This window comes from Anas acuta, chromosome 10, assembly GCF_963932015.1.
Source record: "Anas acuta chromosome 10, bAnaAcu1.1, whole genome shotgun sequence".
NCBI lineage: Eukaryota > Metazoa > Chordata > Aves > Anseriformes > Anatidae > Anas > Anas acuta.
In genome coordinates, this window is record NC_088988.1 from 1,549,299 (window position 1) to 1,563,566 (window position 14,268).

A 14,268-nucleotide genomic window follows, 5' to 3' on the forward strand; every position below is an offset into this window, starting at 1 on the left:
AGCCCTGTAAATTGGAGAGGGTTATCAGGCATGTACTTGTCTGCAGACGCTGCTTTGAGACTCCTGTGTCCCACCACTAACATTTCCTGGGATTCTCAAAATGCTGGAGCACAACAAGGAGCGTGTTTTGATTCAGACTTCCACAGCCACGAGCTCCCTCGCCAACCGACCCGTTGCGGCGTTCTGCTGCCCAGGTTTCTCCACCAGCATCTGAGCAGCCCTGGCTCAAGCCCGCAATGTTTGAACCAGGACCTGCTCACCTGCACCGACAACTTCTGCACGTGTGGCCCCTGCGAATGCTGTTCCCGGCCCTCTGCACGCAGCAGGAGCCCTGCAGCCAGCCTGGCTGGGAGCGAGCTGTGCCAGCGCTTAGAAATAGACGGGAGCAGCGTTGGATTTTCCACTCACACGCACCATATCTTCCTTATGCTTTTTTGTGGGTTTAGGACAGTTGCCTGGTAGGAGGCACGCAGCTCGGCTCCTTGGCAAGGGATCGCGGTGCTGCTCTGCAGATCCATTTGCTGTCTCTTTGCTTGGCTGGCTCCGCGAAAGGAAACTTTCGTTTTTGTTTCCTGAGCTGACACCTTGGAGCTCGGGACGCGTCCCCGCAGCGGTGCTGAGCAGCGTGCGGCAGCTCGCCGGGCAGGAGCAGCGGGAAGGGCTGCCAGCCCTCCTTGCAGGGGAAAAGAAGTGAGATTTGCATCGAGAAAACTGGGAAATGCTTTAAAGAGTCGAGCTGCTCGTGGGGCTTTGGCGTGTGGGCCAGCAGGGCTGGCAGAGGCAGCGCGGTGCTCACTCCTGGCTGTTTTGGGAAGGATGCAGCCGAGCAGCGTGTTGGCTAGGGGTGTGAGCAGCGTGCCGGGGGCCCTGGGGAGGAGAGGACAGGTCCCCAGCTCCGTCCTGGCAGGGCTCGGTCTGTGCCCGTGGCTCGGGTGCAAAGTCCTTGTGCTGAAGGGGTGAGGTGGCAGCGTTGCGGAGCTGTCAGCCCCTGTCTCGTTAGCACTCTCTGTTGATGCTTTTAGATGCCTCCAGTTCAGTCCATGCTGTGGTGGCATAAGGCTGCGTACGCTCCCCGAAGCACCACGGCATGAAATGGGGGCTCCTAGAAGCAGGATGAAGGTACAGTACCGGCGGTGGCCCCACCACGGAGTCGTTTCCTCTGCCTCTTGTGCTGCTGTTTGCCGGGGGGAGAAGGGAGCGGGGCAGAGCCCCCAGGAGCTGCGGTGGAGGCGGTGCTGCTCCTGCCCCAGGTCTGTCCCATCCCGTCCCATCCCATCCTGATGCATGGTACCAGAGCTGGTGGGCAGCAGGAGAGGGTGCCAGTGCTCCCACCACAGGGATGCGTCCTTCACCAGAGGTTTTTTTATCCGTGAGAGACCGGGACGGACTCGGAGAGCTGTGAGCGCTCTGCTCGGAAAGGAGCGTGGTTCCCGGGCGCCGCGATGCTCACAGGTTGTGTTTTTGTGTCTCGTTGCATCACAGAAAAGCAGGGTCCAGAGCGGAAGAGGATTAAAAAGGAGCCCGCCACGAGAAAGCCTGGCTTGCTGTTTGGAATGGGCCTTTCAGGAATCCGGGCAGGCTACCCGCTCTCCGAGCGCCAGCAAGTCGCTCTGCTCATGCAGATGACAGCCGAGGAGTCTGCAAACAGCCCAGGTGAGCGTGGGGCCAGCCCCGTGCTGCTGCCTCGGGGAGATGCTGCTCGGGGCGAGCTCTCTCCTGCCTTTTTCTGCCCCCTGTGCGAGCCCTGGTGGACATCTCCTGCTCCAAAGCAGCGAGCAGCGTGGCACAGCTGGGTGCAGGAGGGCGGCTGCGCTGCTGCCAGGGTCTGCCAGGCTCCGGGGTGCTGGGTGTGGGAGGGAGCGGTGTGAACCGAGGCAAAACAGCAGCCTCTGGTCTTTTTGTGTTCCTCCTGGGGAGAAGGATAAGGCTGATGATAGCCAGCGCGCACTGTAACGTGAGATGCAGAGCAGCTGGAATGTGTTTACCACGGATTTGGGATTTGGGTAATTTTTATCTGTTGCGTGACCCCCCCCTCTGGGGTTTTGAGAGGCGCAGCGTGCTGTCCGTGTGTGTACATCTGCGTCCTACACACACACGCTGCAGCTTTTAGCTGCCTGGTTTGTTGCTCTTAACGCAAATCTCGCTGCTTATGTTGCTGTTACTTGAAAACCAGCAAAAAGCTGTGTAGTCTGCAGAGCATTCAGCTGTTCCCAGAAAATGTGCTCCCCTCCCAAGGCTGTCAGACCTCACATGTGCTTGGTAAAAGGCCACTTCCCTTAGGAAATGAGGTTTTAGGGTAAGGAGCTGCATTGTCTACTCCTAAATCATGGGATTGCCTACAGTCTTTGCAAGGACTGCAGTTCTCTCCAGCGGGCTTTGGCAGCCTGCAATTAATATCTGTATTACACACACACAGGCTTTCCTCTGTCTTCACATCAACTTCAGAGGCTGTTAACTCTCGGTGCCTTCTGGGGAGCGTTTTGGTGGAGAGGCGAGATGAAACGCGTTGCAACAGCTCCCTCTAAGGGTTTGCGTCTTGCTCTGAGCTGCGCTTCCTGACTCTGTTCTCTCCTCCTCGCAGTTGACACAACACCAAAGCATCCCTCTCAGTCCACAGTTTGTCAGAAGGGAACTCCTAACTCTGCCTCCAAAACCAAAGATAAAGTAAATAAGAGAAACGAGCGAGGAGAGACTCGGCTGCATCGAGCTGCCATCCGAGGAGATGCCCGGCGCATCAAGGAGCTCATCATCGAGGGTGCGGATGTCAATGTGAAAGACTTTGCAGGTAAGCACCAGGAGCTCTGCGCTTCGCCCTCGGGTTGGATGTGCCACCCACAGAGTGGCTCCTGCCAGGGGAATTTGTTTCCTTACCACCCAGGTTCGCTACTTGGAAAGGAGAGATTAACCAAAACCAATGAATTTGCCTTTAGGGGAGGAAAACATCTTGCTGTCCTTTAAAAAAAAGAAAATACAGATTTCTAAGAGTAAAAAATCTTTGGAAAAAATCCGCTCCTGTGTTGGAGCTCAGCAGCTGAAGTCTCAGGGCTGTCCTGGCTGCACCCACCCTGCTCCTGCTGGGCTGGGGGTGCGGATCCCAGATCCCTGCTCCCTCCAGGGCTCTCGTGGCTCCGTGCTGTGCAGTGGGACCGGGACCCTCTGGGCTGTTTCTTGTTCCACACACGTGATGCCTGAGAAGTCTGGAGGAGGATTTGCAAAGACTGTTTTAGCTCTTTTTTTTTTTTTTTTTTACTTAAAACGTAACAAACATGCGTAAAGATATGAAAACACTGGGTTTGTGGAGTCGGCGATCCGGAATCAAATGGGAATGCTGTCAGCTGCCTGGGGTTTAAGCACTGAATGTGGGGTGCTGCTGAGAGGAACCACACCGCTCCTGCACTAACGAGGGGGATAAATTAGCACAAGGCAGCCTCTCTTCCGGCACGTCCGAGAGCTCGACTTTGCTCTGTGCTGTTCCCTTTGCACGATTTTTTGGCTATAAATAGCTGTGCGTGTTCCTCTGCCTGGGTGATTAATGCCAGCGCTAGACGGAGGTATCAGCTGTGATTAATTCCGGGCACAGGTGCCCCCTGCTCATGCTCCCGGTGAAGGTAACGGGCGCGCTCCCACGGCGCTATCAGCAAAACACCCAAGGAGCCGCGCTCCTTTTGCTGGGAAACTTCAAAACAGCTCCTGCTTAAAAATAGTCTGTTTGAACGTGATAAAATACTTCATCCCGTGTTGTTCAGAGGTTTGTTTGAGAACGAGAGCCGCTGTTACTGTGGAGATGGGCTGTTTGGTTCCTCTCCGAGATCAGGGCCTGTTTTTTGGTGGCATTGCTTGCTTTGGAAAGCACGCAGAAAATATTTGTTGGGACAGTGTGGGGGATGCTTCAGGGCAGTGTCTGTAGCTCAGAACTCAGCCCTGCTGTAGGAGGCTGTGTTTCTCTTTTCAGACAAGGGAAGGGATTTGAGACCTGGCTCCCACATGGCATCAGCAAGCCTCCCAATTTCCTAACCAGAACTTTACCCTCAGGTTTGCCAGGGCTGTGCCATTTCTGACGGTCTGACTGCCCGTGGTGCACCCCGAGGGGAAGGTGGGGCTGGTCCTGCAGAGCTCCCCAAACTGCAGGGCCGGGCTGCAGGCTCCTGGCGCAGGCAGCCGTGATGGATGGAAGTTGCTTTTCTCTGTCTCTGACCCTCTCCATGAAGGTGATGCCCACCTCTCGGTGTCTGTTTGCTTGCAGGCTGGACGGCGTTGCACGAGGCATGCAACCGGGGATACTACGACGTGGCAAAGCAGTTGCTGGCTGCAGGCGCAGAAGTCAACACCAAGGGGTTGGACGATGACACCCCGCTGCACGACGCGGCCAACAACGGGCACTTCAAGGTTGGTTGTGGCTGGATTCCACGGCTCTCTTTCAGTGACCTTTTTCTTCTCGTGTGCCAAGCAGCCACCTGTGAAAATGCAGAGATTCTGGTTATTTTGTTATGGTTTGCTGCTGATAGCCCTGTAGTGGTGAGAACCTCCTGCCCCCGTACTGCTCAGCATTGTACTTGCAGAGGAGAAGAGCTTGTTCTGGAGCACAGGGAGAGTGCATGGCTTTGCAGCTGGTTCTTCTCCGTGTTTTCCTGCCCAAATTGATTCATGTTGCTGGCCTTTGTCTTCTTATCAATGTCTGTTAGTGCCACAGGGCTTGTCCTGTGGCTGACAGCAGGCTGCTCTCCAGCTTGAGCATGGCCCCTTTTTGTTACATGTGAAAGACCAAAAAGAAAAACCAAAAAGAAAAACCAAAAACACCCCAACAGATTCAGTACATCTTTACAAACACCTAAAGTCTCTATTTCCGTTTCCAGGTGGTGAAATTGTTGTTGCATTATGGAGGGAATCCTCATCAAAGCAACAGGAAGGGGGAGACACCTCTAAAAGTAGCCAATTCTCCCACCATGGTGAATCTGCTCCTGGGGAAGACGACGTACCCCTCCAGCGAAGAGAGCTCAACAGGTGAGGCTGACCTTTTTGTGCACGTAGGAGCAATGTCTGTGGCCTGCAGCTGTCTGTTAGTACAGAGACGTTAGGAGGACGGTGAAATTAGGCTGTTCTCAGAGTATCTGCACGCTGCTGTCACAGCCAGGAGCCCAGCTGTAGCTGCACTGCAGGCGCCTGCCCCGCTGGTGCCGGTGCCGCTGTTGTGCCTGAGCCAGGTGGGAAACATCACGGGCTTCATTAGTGCTAATTGCAGGAAACGTTCCTGTCTTATGGGGAGTCTTGGCCTTGCCCTATTTGCAGTCATAATCCTGTTAGAAAGTTTTTCCCTTGCTGCATGCTGGATGTTCTCAGGAGCACGCCTCGCGGGGCTGAGAGGGGCTGACTGATCCCTAAGAGATCTTCCAGCTCGGCGTTTCGGGCGGGCAGCTGCAAGCTGAGCAAAGGCTGGGGGAGGAAAGGGGTGGCAGGGCTCCTTGCAGGCCTTAACGCGGTGTTTTTCTCCCTCTGCAGAGACGTCAGAAGAGGAGGATGCCCCGTCCTTCGCTCCCTCCAGCTCTGTTGATGGCAATAACACAGACTCAGAGTTCGAGAAGGGTTTGAAGCACAAGCCCAAGGCCCAGGAGCCCCCCAAAACCATCACCCCGGTGAAGGATGAGTATGAATTTGATGAGGACGATGAACAGGACCGGGTCCCGCCAGTCGATGACAAACATTTGCTGAAAAAGGATTACAGAAAAGAGACTAAAGCAAACAGTTTCATTTCCATACCCAAAATGGAAGTGAAAACTTATACTAAAAATAACACAATTACACCAAAGAAAGCTGCCCACCGCATCCTGTCGGACAGCTCGGACGAGGAGGAGACCAGCGTTGCTGTGGGGACGGGGGAGAAGCTGCGACTTACGACCCACTCGATATTGCCCAGCAGCAAGATTCGGGAGCCTGCCAGCACAAAGCCGCAGAAGGAGAAAAGCAAAGTAAAAAAGAAGCGGAAGAAGGAGACGAAAAGCAAAGAGGTTCGATTTGGCAAAAAAAATGACAAATTTTGTTCCTCTGAATCAGAGAGTGAAAACGTGGAGAGTGAGGAGGATGACAGAGACTCTCTTCAGAGCTCTAGCTGTGTAAAGGACTCCAGGCTAGTGCTAAAAGAATCCTCCTTGTTTAACTCTCTGTCTGCCTCATCGACCTCTTCTCATGGGAGTTTAGGCTCCCAGAAACATAATCCTAATCTTACAGAACAGCACTCCAAGCACTGGAGGACGGACAATTGGAAAACCATATCTTCTCCAGCTTGGTCAGACGTCAGTTCCTTATCGGACTCCACAAGGACGAGGCTGACGAGCGAGTCAGACTACTCGTCCGAGGATTCGAGCTTAGAGTCGCTAAAGCCAGTCAGGAAGAAACCAGAGCACAAAAAGAAAAACAACCCACACAACACTGTTTCTGAGAAAAAGAATTCATTCCATAGCAATGTGGATGGAGCAATTCCAAAGCTGGACAAGGAGGGGAAGGTTGTTAAAAAACATAAAACAAAACATAAACATAAAAACAAGGAGAAGGGACAGTGTCCCATCAGCCAAGACATTAAAATAATCAAAACTTTTTCTTTTGAGTTTGAGGACTCTAAACAAAAGCCTGAGAAAGGCTTGATAGTAGAGACAGAAAATCCAGTCGAAAACAAATTGAAAGTGTTAAAGCATGAGCGAGAACACTGTAAGAAGGAAGAAAAACTCCCCAAAGGTAAAGGGGAGGAGAAAGAGTGGTTGTTTAAAGATGAGACTGGAAAATCCTCTAAAGAGGAGAAATCATTAAGAAAAGTCAAAGAGGGTAGTAAAGACATGAGCAAATCCTTCAGAGAAGGATTGAGTAAATCAGAAAAAGAGAAACCTGTAAAGGAGAAGTCTCCCAAGGAGGAGAAGCCAAGAATACACAAGGAGGAGAGAAAGAAGAAGTCAAAGGACAAGCAGTCAAAATCTGAAAAGAAGAATGAGCTGAAAGAGGAGAAGGTTGCTAAACTAGAGAAAGAAAAATCCTTCAAGGAAGAGAAGGAAAAATGCAAAAAAGAAAAAATGTACAGGGATGAGTCTGGCTTTGATGAGTTTAATAACAAAAACCAATTTCCCGAAAGCGAGGACACAAAGTTCAGCCTCTCGGATGATCAGCAAGAGAGGTGGTTTTCAGACTTGTCTTCTGATTCCTCCTTCGATTTCAAAGGCGAGGATAGCTGGGATTCTCCGGTCACAGATTTCAGGGAGATTAAAAATGACACCGTGGCAAAACTAATCATAGAGCCAGTGAAAGAGGAAATTAAAGACAAGAAAAAGGAAAACAAAACGAAGGAGAAGAAAGAATACAACGAGAAACGTAATGAAAAGGACGCTTTCTTAAAGAAGAAGGACAGAGACTATGTGGACAAAAGCTCCGACAAGAAAAAGGACCAAACAGAAAGACACAAAGCTGCTCCTAGCTATTTGCCTGAAAAGGACAAGAAGAGGAAGGATTCTGCAGAAAGCGTCAAGGAGAGGAAAGAAAAAGATACAGGTGAAACCAACAAAGACAGAAAAGATTCCTCTGATGGCTCTAAAGACCGGAAAGACAGTAAAACAAAGCAGGAGGAGCCCTATCGAGATGACTTCAAAGAATATGGCTGTGAAACCTTCTTCAAGGACAAGTCTGATGCTGAGTTCAGTGGCAAAACCCTGGAGAGCTGGGAGCGGCACCATTCTGGGAAGGAAAAGGAGAAGAAAGATGCTCCCGACAAGGAAAAAAAAGAAAAAGTGAAGCCAGAGAAGTACAAGGAAAAATCCAAAGAAGGCGACAAGGAGAAAAGTGAAAAAGCTGCACCGGAGAAAATCCCAAAAGACAAAGAACTCGAAAAGGGTTTCAAAGAGAAAAAAGAAAGTAAGGAAAAATACAAAGACCTGCACAGCAAAGACAAAGAAAGGAAGAGCTCCTTCGACCAGGTCAAAGAGAAGAAGGAGAAGAACTTTGTGGATCGAGAGGACTTCTCCGAGAAAAAGGATGAGAAGAAAGGCAAGGAGAAGAGCTGGTACAGCATCGCGGACATCTTCACAGACGAAAGCGAAGACGAGAGGGATGATTACAGCCTGACTGGGTTCAAAGTCAGCGAATCCGTTGGGGGCGAAATGCACCGGCTGGACAGCCTGCAGGAGAAGGACGAGGGCGCAGCGGCCGAGAAGGAGCTGTACCCCGAGAAACACCGCAAGTACTCCTCCGACCGGCAGCACTCGGGAGAGAAGCAGAAAGATAAGGACTCCAAGGAGAAGAAGAAGGACAAAGGAACATCGGAAGGGGGGAAGGAGAAGAAGGAGAAGAGTTCCTTTGAAAAACACAAGGAAAAGAAAGAGAAGGATTCTTCGGAGAAGTACAAAGACAGGAAAGACAGAACATCCATAGACTCCAACCAAGAGAAGAAGAACAAGCAAAAGCTCCCGGAAAAGGTTGAGAAGAAGCACGCCAGTGATGACAAGGTGAAGAACAAGCATAAGGAGAAGCTGGACAAGGAGCATTCCAAAGAGAAAAAGTCTTCGAAAGGGGGAGAGTCAGAGAAGAGCCTGCTGGAAAAATTGGAGGAGGAGGCTCTGAATGACTACAGGGATGACTCCAACGACAAAATCAGCGAGATCTCTTCTGACAGCTTCACAGACAGAGGACAGGAGCCGGGACTGACCAGCCTCTTCGAGTCTTCGAATCTCTCTCTTACTGATGCCTCTGAAGAAAAGTTCAAGGACGCCCTCCCGTTACCCTGCCTGCAGGACAAACTCAAGGAGAAGGAGCGACACCGGCATTCCTCATCGTCATCAAAGAAAAGCCACGAGAAAGAAAAAGCAAAGAAGGAAAAGACGGAGAAAAAGGAAAAATCAGATGAATTTAAGGACTCCAGCAGCAGAAAGGACTCCAGTCATTATGAAAAAGATTTCTCTGTGGATGGGGAGGCTTTCAGCACTTCCTACAACATGAAGGCAGAGCCTGATGAGGAACCAGAGAAAAGCATTGATTACTTATTTTCTGAAAAGAAAGACAAAAATGATTCTGAAAGAGAGCTGTCAAAGAAGGCGGAAAAAGAAAAGACTTACGGTTCCAGCGCCATCAGCACAGCTAAAGAGAAAAAGAAGCGAGATAAACACAAGGAGAAATGGAAGGAGGAAAAGGAAAAGCACAGAGACAAACACGCAGATGGCTTCTTTAAGCATCACAAAGACGAGCCAAAGTCAACACTCAAAGAGAAGGACAGTCCTCAAGTTACCACCTTCAAGGACAAATCAAAGGAGGAAAACCTCAAATTCGGTGAAACCAAACTCAAGGAGAAGCTCAAGGAGAACCAAGAGAAAGACAAATCGGAGTCAATAAAAATCAGCAACGGCAATGAAAAAATAACCCTTTCCAAAGACAGCGGCAAGAAGGATGCCAGGCCCAGGGAGAAGCTGCTGGGAGACGGTGACCTGATGATGACCAGCTTCGAGAGGATGCTGAGCCAGAAGGACCTGGAAATCGAGGAGCGCCACAAAAGGCACAAGGAGAGGATGAAGCAAATGGAGAAAATGAGGCACAGGTCCGGAGACCCCAAGCTGAAGGACAAAATTAAAAGCTCGGAAGACGTTCGCAAGAGGAGTCTGGATCTGGCAACAAAGAAGCCGTTAACGCTGGACACCCAGCTCAAGGACAAGAAGCTCAAGGAGCTGGGCCCGCTGACCCCCATCCTGTCACCAGAAAACAAACCCCAACCCGCCGTGGGCACGGACTCCAAGGACTGGATCACGGGCCCTCAGCTGAAGGAGATCCTCCCGGCCTCCCCCAGGCCGGATCAGAACCGGCCGACGGGCGTCCCGACCCCGGCATCCGTCGTGTCGTGCCCGAGCTACGAGGAGGTGATGCAGACGCCCAGGACTCCTTCGTGCAGCAACGAGGACTACACGGACCTGATGTTCGAGTGCGCGGACTCGCAGCACTCGCTGCCCATATCCACCATGTCCATGAACGCCTGCTCTCCATCCTTCTTCGACAGATACGCCAACGTTTCGGGGGGCCTCCCCGAGAACCCGAGCCAGACCCCGACCCGCACCATCCCCTCCACGAACCTCTATCGCTCCATCTCTGTCGATATCAGAAGGGCGCCCGAGGAAGAGTTCACCGTTGGAGATAAATTTTTCAGGCAGCAAAGCGTCCCGGCGACATCGAATTACGACTCTCCGGTGCAGCATTTAATGGAGGAAAAAGTTCCCCTTCCTTCTGTTCCCACCGAGAAGTTCCAGTGTCTGTCCCCTGGGTATTACTCACCGGATTACGGGGTTTCGTCCCCAAAAGTGGAGGCTTTGCACTGTCCTCCGGGGGCTGTCAGCGGAGTCGCCCAGTCTCCTGAAAGTGTCTTTTCTGGTTTACAAGCAAAATCCTCCCCTTCGCACAGAGACGAACTGCTGGCTCCTTCGGTAGAAAGTGCTCTTCCCCCTGACCTTGGCATGCCGTTGGACACCACGGAGGAGCAGCAGGCCACCGCCTCCATCATGCCCCCAGAACCCACCTACCTGCCACCGATCGAGGAAAACCATTTCAGTTCGGGTCTACCAGAACAAAACAACATAGACTGGGATAACCCTCCTGCCAGAAACCCCGAGGCCGCGCTGCCTCCCAGCTTGATGGCTAACACAGCCGAGCACCCTGTCACCTGGTCCATGGGCTCAGAGCTTCTGATGAAATCTCCCCAGAGGTTTTCCGAGTCCCCCAAGCCTCCGCTCTGTTCCCTAGAGCCGATTCATCCTCCACCAGTAGCCTTCATCCCCACAGACACGTCCTACCCCGTTTCTCCGATATCTTACCCTCTGTCGGTGTCCGAGCCGGGGCTCGATGAAGTCAAGGAAGATGCTGAGGAAGCGGTGCCGGGGGAAATAGCGAATGCTGAAGAGCAAGCGCCCTACATGTCCCCCACGAGGTTAGACACCTTCTTCAATAACTGCAAGCCTCTTCCAGAGGAAGCACCCGAGATACCTCCGGAGCCCCCCTGTGTGCCAGCAGAACCTCAGGCAGAAGCTGTTAGCGCGCCAGAGAACAACTATTTGGAAAACAACACCGCCGCCCCGGCAAACACAGAGGAGGCGGTGACGTGGCCCGATCCGTTCACCAACAACGAGGATGATTTGGACCTCGGCCCCTTCTCGCTGCCGGAGCTGCCGCTGCAGCCTAAGGACGTGGCGGAGACGGAGATGGCCGAGGCGGAACCGGTGGAAGAAACCCCGGTGACAGCTTCAGAAACCAGTACCAGTGTCATCAAAACCGGCGCGCCTGCGGTAGCTGCTGGGGACGCGGAGGAGCCCCCGGGCAGCCAGGCAGCCGCTGCCCTGCCGCTGGAAGCAGAGCCACAGGCGGAGGAGCAGAAATCGGAGGCGGCGGCGCAGGAGGCCACCTCGGAAGCAGTGAGCGGAGCTGAGGAAAAAGGTGGGGAGGACGCGGAAGCGCAGCCTCTCCAGCCGACCTCGTCGGAGTCTGCTCAGGCTGAGAGCAAGGAGGTGGAGGCGGTGCAGGAGGAGCTGTCCTCCTCCGGCGGGGCTCCGGACAGCAGCTCCCAGGCGTGTCCCCCACCCGCAGCCAGCGCCGAGGGCAGCGCCGTGCCGGAGAGCGCCGCGGCACGCGCGGGGAGCCAAGTCTCTTCCTCCCAGCCCGACGCGCCTCCGGGGAACGCGCAAGCAGAAATTGTTGAACCGGTACAAAAACCGGTAGCAGAAGCTCCCAAACCGCCCAAAATAGAAGAGATTCCTCAGCGGATTACCAGGAACCGGGCTCAGATGCTCGCCAACCAAAACAAGCAGAACGCCGCGGCTTCTGAGAAGGAATTTCCTCCTGTTTCTGCGCCTGCCACACGTGCCAAAGGCCGCATTACGGAGGAGGACGATTCCCAGACTCAGCACCCGCGCAAACGCAGGTTCCAGCGCTCCAACCAGCAGCTGCAGCAGCAGATCAACACGTCCACCCAGCAGACCCGGGAGATGATACAGCAAACTCTGGCAGCTATCGTAGACGCTATAAAATTGGACGACATCGAACCTTACCACAGCGACAGATCCAACCCCTACTTCGAGTACCTCCAGATCAGGAAAAAGATTGAAGAGAAGCGGAAAATCCTCTGCTACATTACTCCCCAAGCTCCTCAGTGCTACGCTGAGTACGTCACCTACACGGGCTCCTACCTGTTGGATGGCAAGCCTCTCAGCAAGCTCCACATCCCAGTGGTGAGTCGCTCCCTGCTCCTGCAGCGGGTGGTTTAAAGCACAGCATCGGGGGCTCTGCCCTCCCTTGCTGCCACCAGCACAGCCAGATTGTCCCCTCGTGCACCCACGATGGCAAAACCAAGCCTTGCTAAGTGGATGGCTGCGTGCTAAATGCATCCTCTGAGATGTGTTTCTGCAGAGGAGACCTTAGGCTGTGCTTAGGAACCTGAGGTTTGTTCGGGTTTTAGGGCGAGTTTATACAAATCCACTGGGTTCGAGGCCAGAAGGCAAAATGGCTTTTACAGGCAGCGCAGTAACTGGATAAAGAACCTGGGAGATTGCAGGAAAAAGAGAGCTGCCCTTAACTCCTGCCTCCCTTTTACCCAGCCTCGGTGCTGCAGCCACAAATCCGGGCTCTGGCTGGAGGAGGAGGGTCAGGCCCTGCCCTCCTCCCTGCTGCAGCCCCTCCAAAATACCCAGGTCTGGCAGGATTCGTGCTGCCCGTTCCGAGCAGCCCGAGCGTGGGTTACTCTGTGTGAATTCAGCCACAATTTGCCTGCCCCAGCACCGTGCTGGTTGTAGCCCACGGTCACTTCTGCTCCTGCCGGTGTTTCTCTGGCTGTTCACCCCCTTGCTTGGACGTGCTCTACCCCCTGCCCTTGCTCGTGGCCGTGCCGGGAGCTGCCGTACCCCCAGCTCTAACCCCGTGCTGTCTGCCCGCAGATCGCCCCGCCACCATCGCTCGCGGAGCCCCTGAAGGAGCTCTTCAAGCAGCAGGAAGCCGTCAGGGGGAAGCTGCGGCTCCAGCACAGCATAGAGCGGGTAAGGCAGCGCTCCGAGGAGTCCCTGCTCGGGAACGGCTCCTGAATTTGCTTTGCTGGGGAAACCCAGGCTGCCCCGCTCACCGCTCTGTTTGCTCTCCCCAGGAGAAGCTCATTGTCTCCTGCGAGCAGGAGATTTTGAGGGTTCACTGTCGGGCAGCGAGGACTATCGCGAACCAGGCGGTGCCCTTCAGCGCCTGCACCATGCTGCTGGACTCCGAGGTCTACAACATGCCTCTAGAAAATCAGGTCAGTGCCTGTCTTGGTGGTGAAGGAGCCTCTCAGAGGTGCTGTACACGATCCCGGGGCCGACGGGCTTTTCCAGATGGAAAAGATAGCTCCCAGCTGCAGGACTCGCTGCCCAAAACCTCCCCAGCATGTGCCCGGTTTGGCCAGGCTGGCTCGGTTCCTGGGGGCTCGAGCTGCAGGCGGTGGGCATGCAGGGGAGGGAACACATCAGGAGCACGGTGACACGGGGAGCACCGTGTCTCTGTAGAAGCAGAGATGGCTCACGTTCATCAGGGAGTCTCAGGACACTCTGTCCTTCTTGATCAGGATCATTGCACGTTTGAGGGATTTATTTTACTGCACTCTGGGATGTCTTTATCCGCCAAATAACAGGGAGAGAGCCATTAAATTAACTTGTATCCGAATACCGGCTTTGGAAGGGCCAGACTGATGCACAGCCCACAGAACACGGGCATTTCTTCCCCTGCTTTCACGTGGTTCTGTGCCAGAGCTGGGTGAGTGCAGCCTGCCCTGTGAGAGCAGAGGGGCACAGCCGCGGCCGTGCCACCCCGCCAGACCCTCTGCAGCCCGGAGCAGTTTTGTTTCGTCAAGCATGTGCCGTAAGAGGGGTCTGAGTATGGCCTATTACACCTTTGACTGTTTAAAGTGAAAAAAATATATAAATAAATCTCCATGCAATTCCCTTTTGATGTCTTCTGCTTAGGGAGACGAAAACAAATCGGTCAGAGACCGTTTCAACGCGCGACAGTTCATTTCCTGGTTGCAAGACGTGGATGACAAGTACGATCGGATGAAGGTGAGAGGCGCGGGCGTGATGCTGGGAGCAGGTCCTGCTGCTCGGCGCCCCGGGGAGGCTTTTGGTGACAGCGGCCCCAGCCACGGGGCTGGCAAAACACTCACTTGGCTGGGCTGGGCGCTGCTTTGGGAAGCTGTATTTTTTGTGGTTTCCAAAAATCTGCTGGGCGCAGGCATCCCTGGATGGTGTGGGCAGC

At 53.6% G+C, this 14,268-nt stretch overlaps 1 protein-coding gene across 2 annotated transcripts in view; it reads left to right on the forward strand.

Moving 5' to 3' along the window:
- ANKRD11 (ankyrin repeat domain containing 11) overlaps positions 1-14,268 on the forward strand; it is a 111,684-nt gene that overhangs the window by 95,869 nt on the left and 1,547 nt on the right. For both annotated transcript variants that reach the window (XM_068693843.1, XM_068693844.1), the window contains exons 5-12: positions 1,483-1,653; positions 2,582-2,785; positions 4,244-4,386; positions 4,854-5,001; positions 5,497-12,227; positions 12,930-13,028; positions 13,133-13,276; positions 13,980-14,072. In XM_068693843.1, coding sequence (XP_068549944.1) covers positions 1,483-1,653; positions 2,582-2,785; positions 4,244-4,386; positions 4,854-5,001; positions 5,497-12,227; positions 12,930-13,028; positions 13,133-13,276; positions 13,980-14,072 — 7,733 coding nt within the window. The remainder of the gene's footprint in view (positions 1-1,482; positions 1,654-2,581; positions 2,786-4,243; positions 4,387-4,853; positions 5,002-5,496; positions 12,228-12,929; positions 13,029-13,132; positions 13,277-13,979; positions 14,073-14,268) is intronic.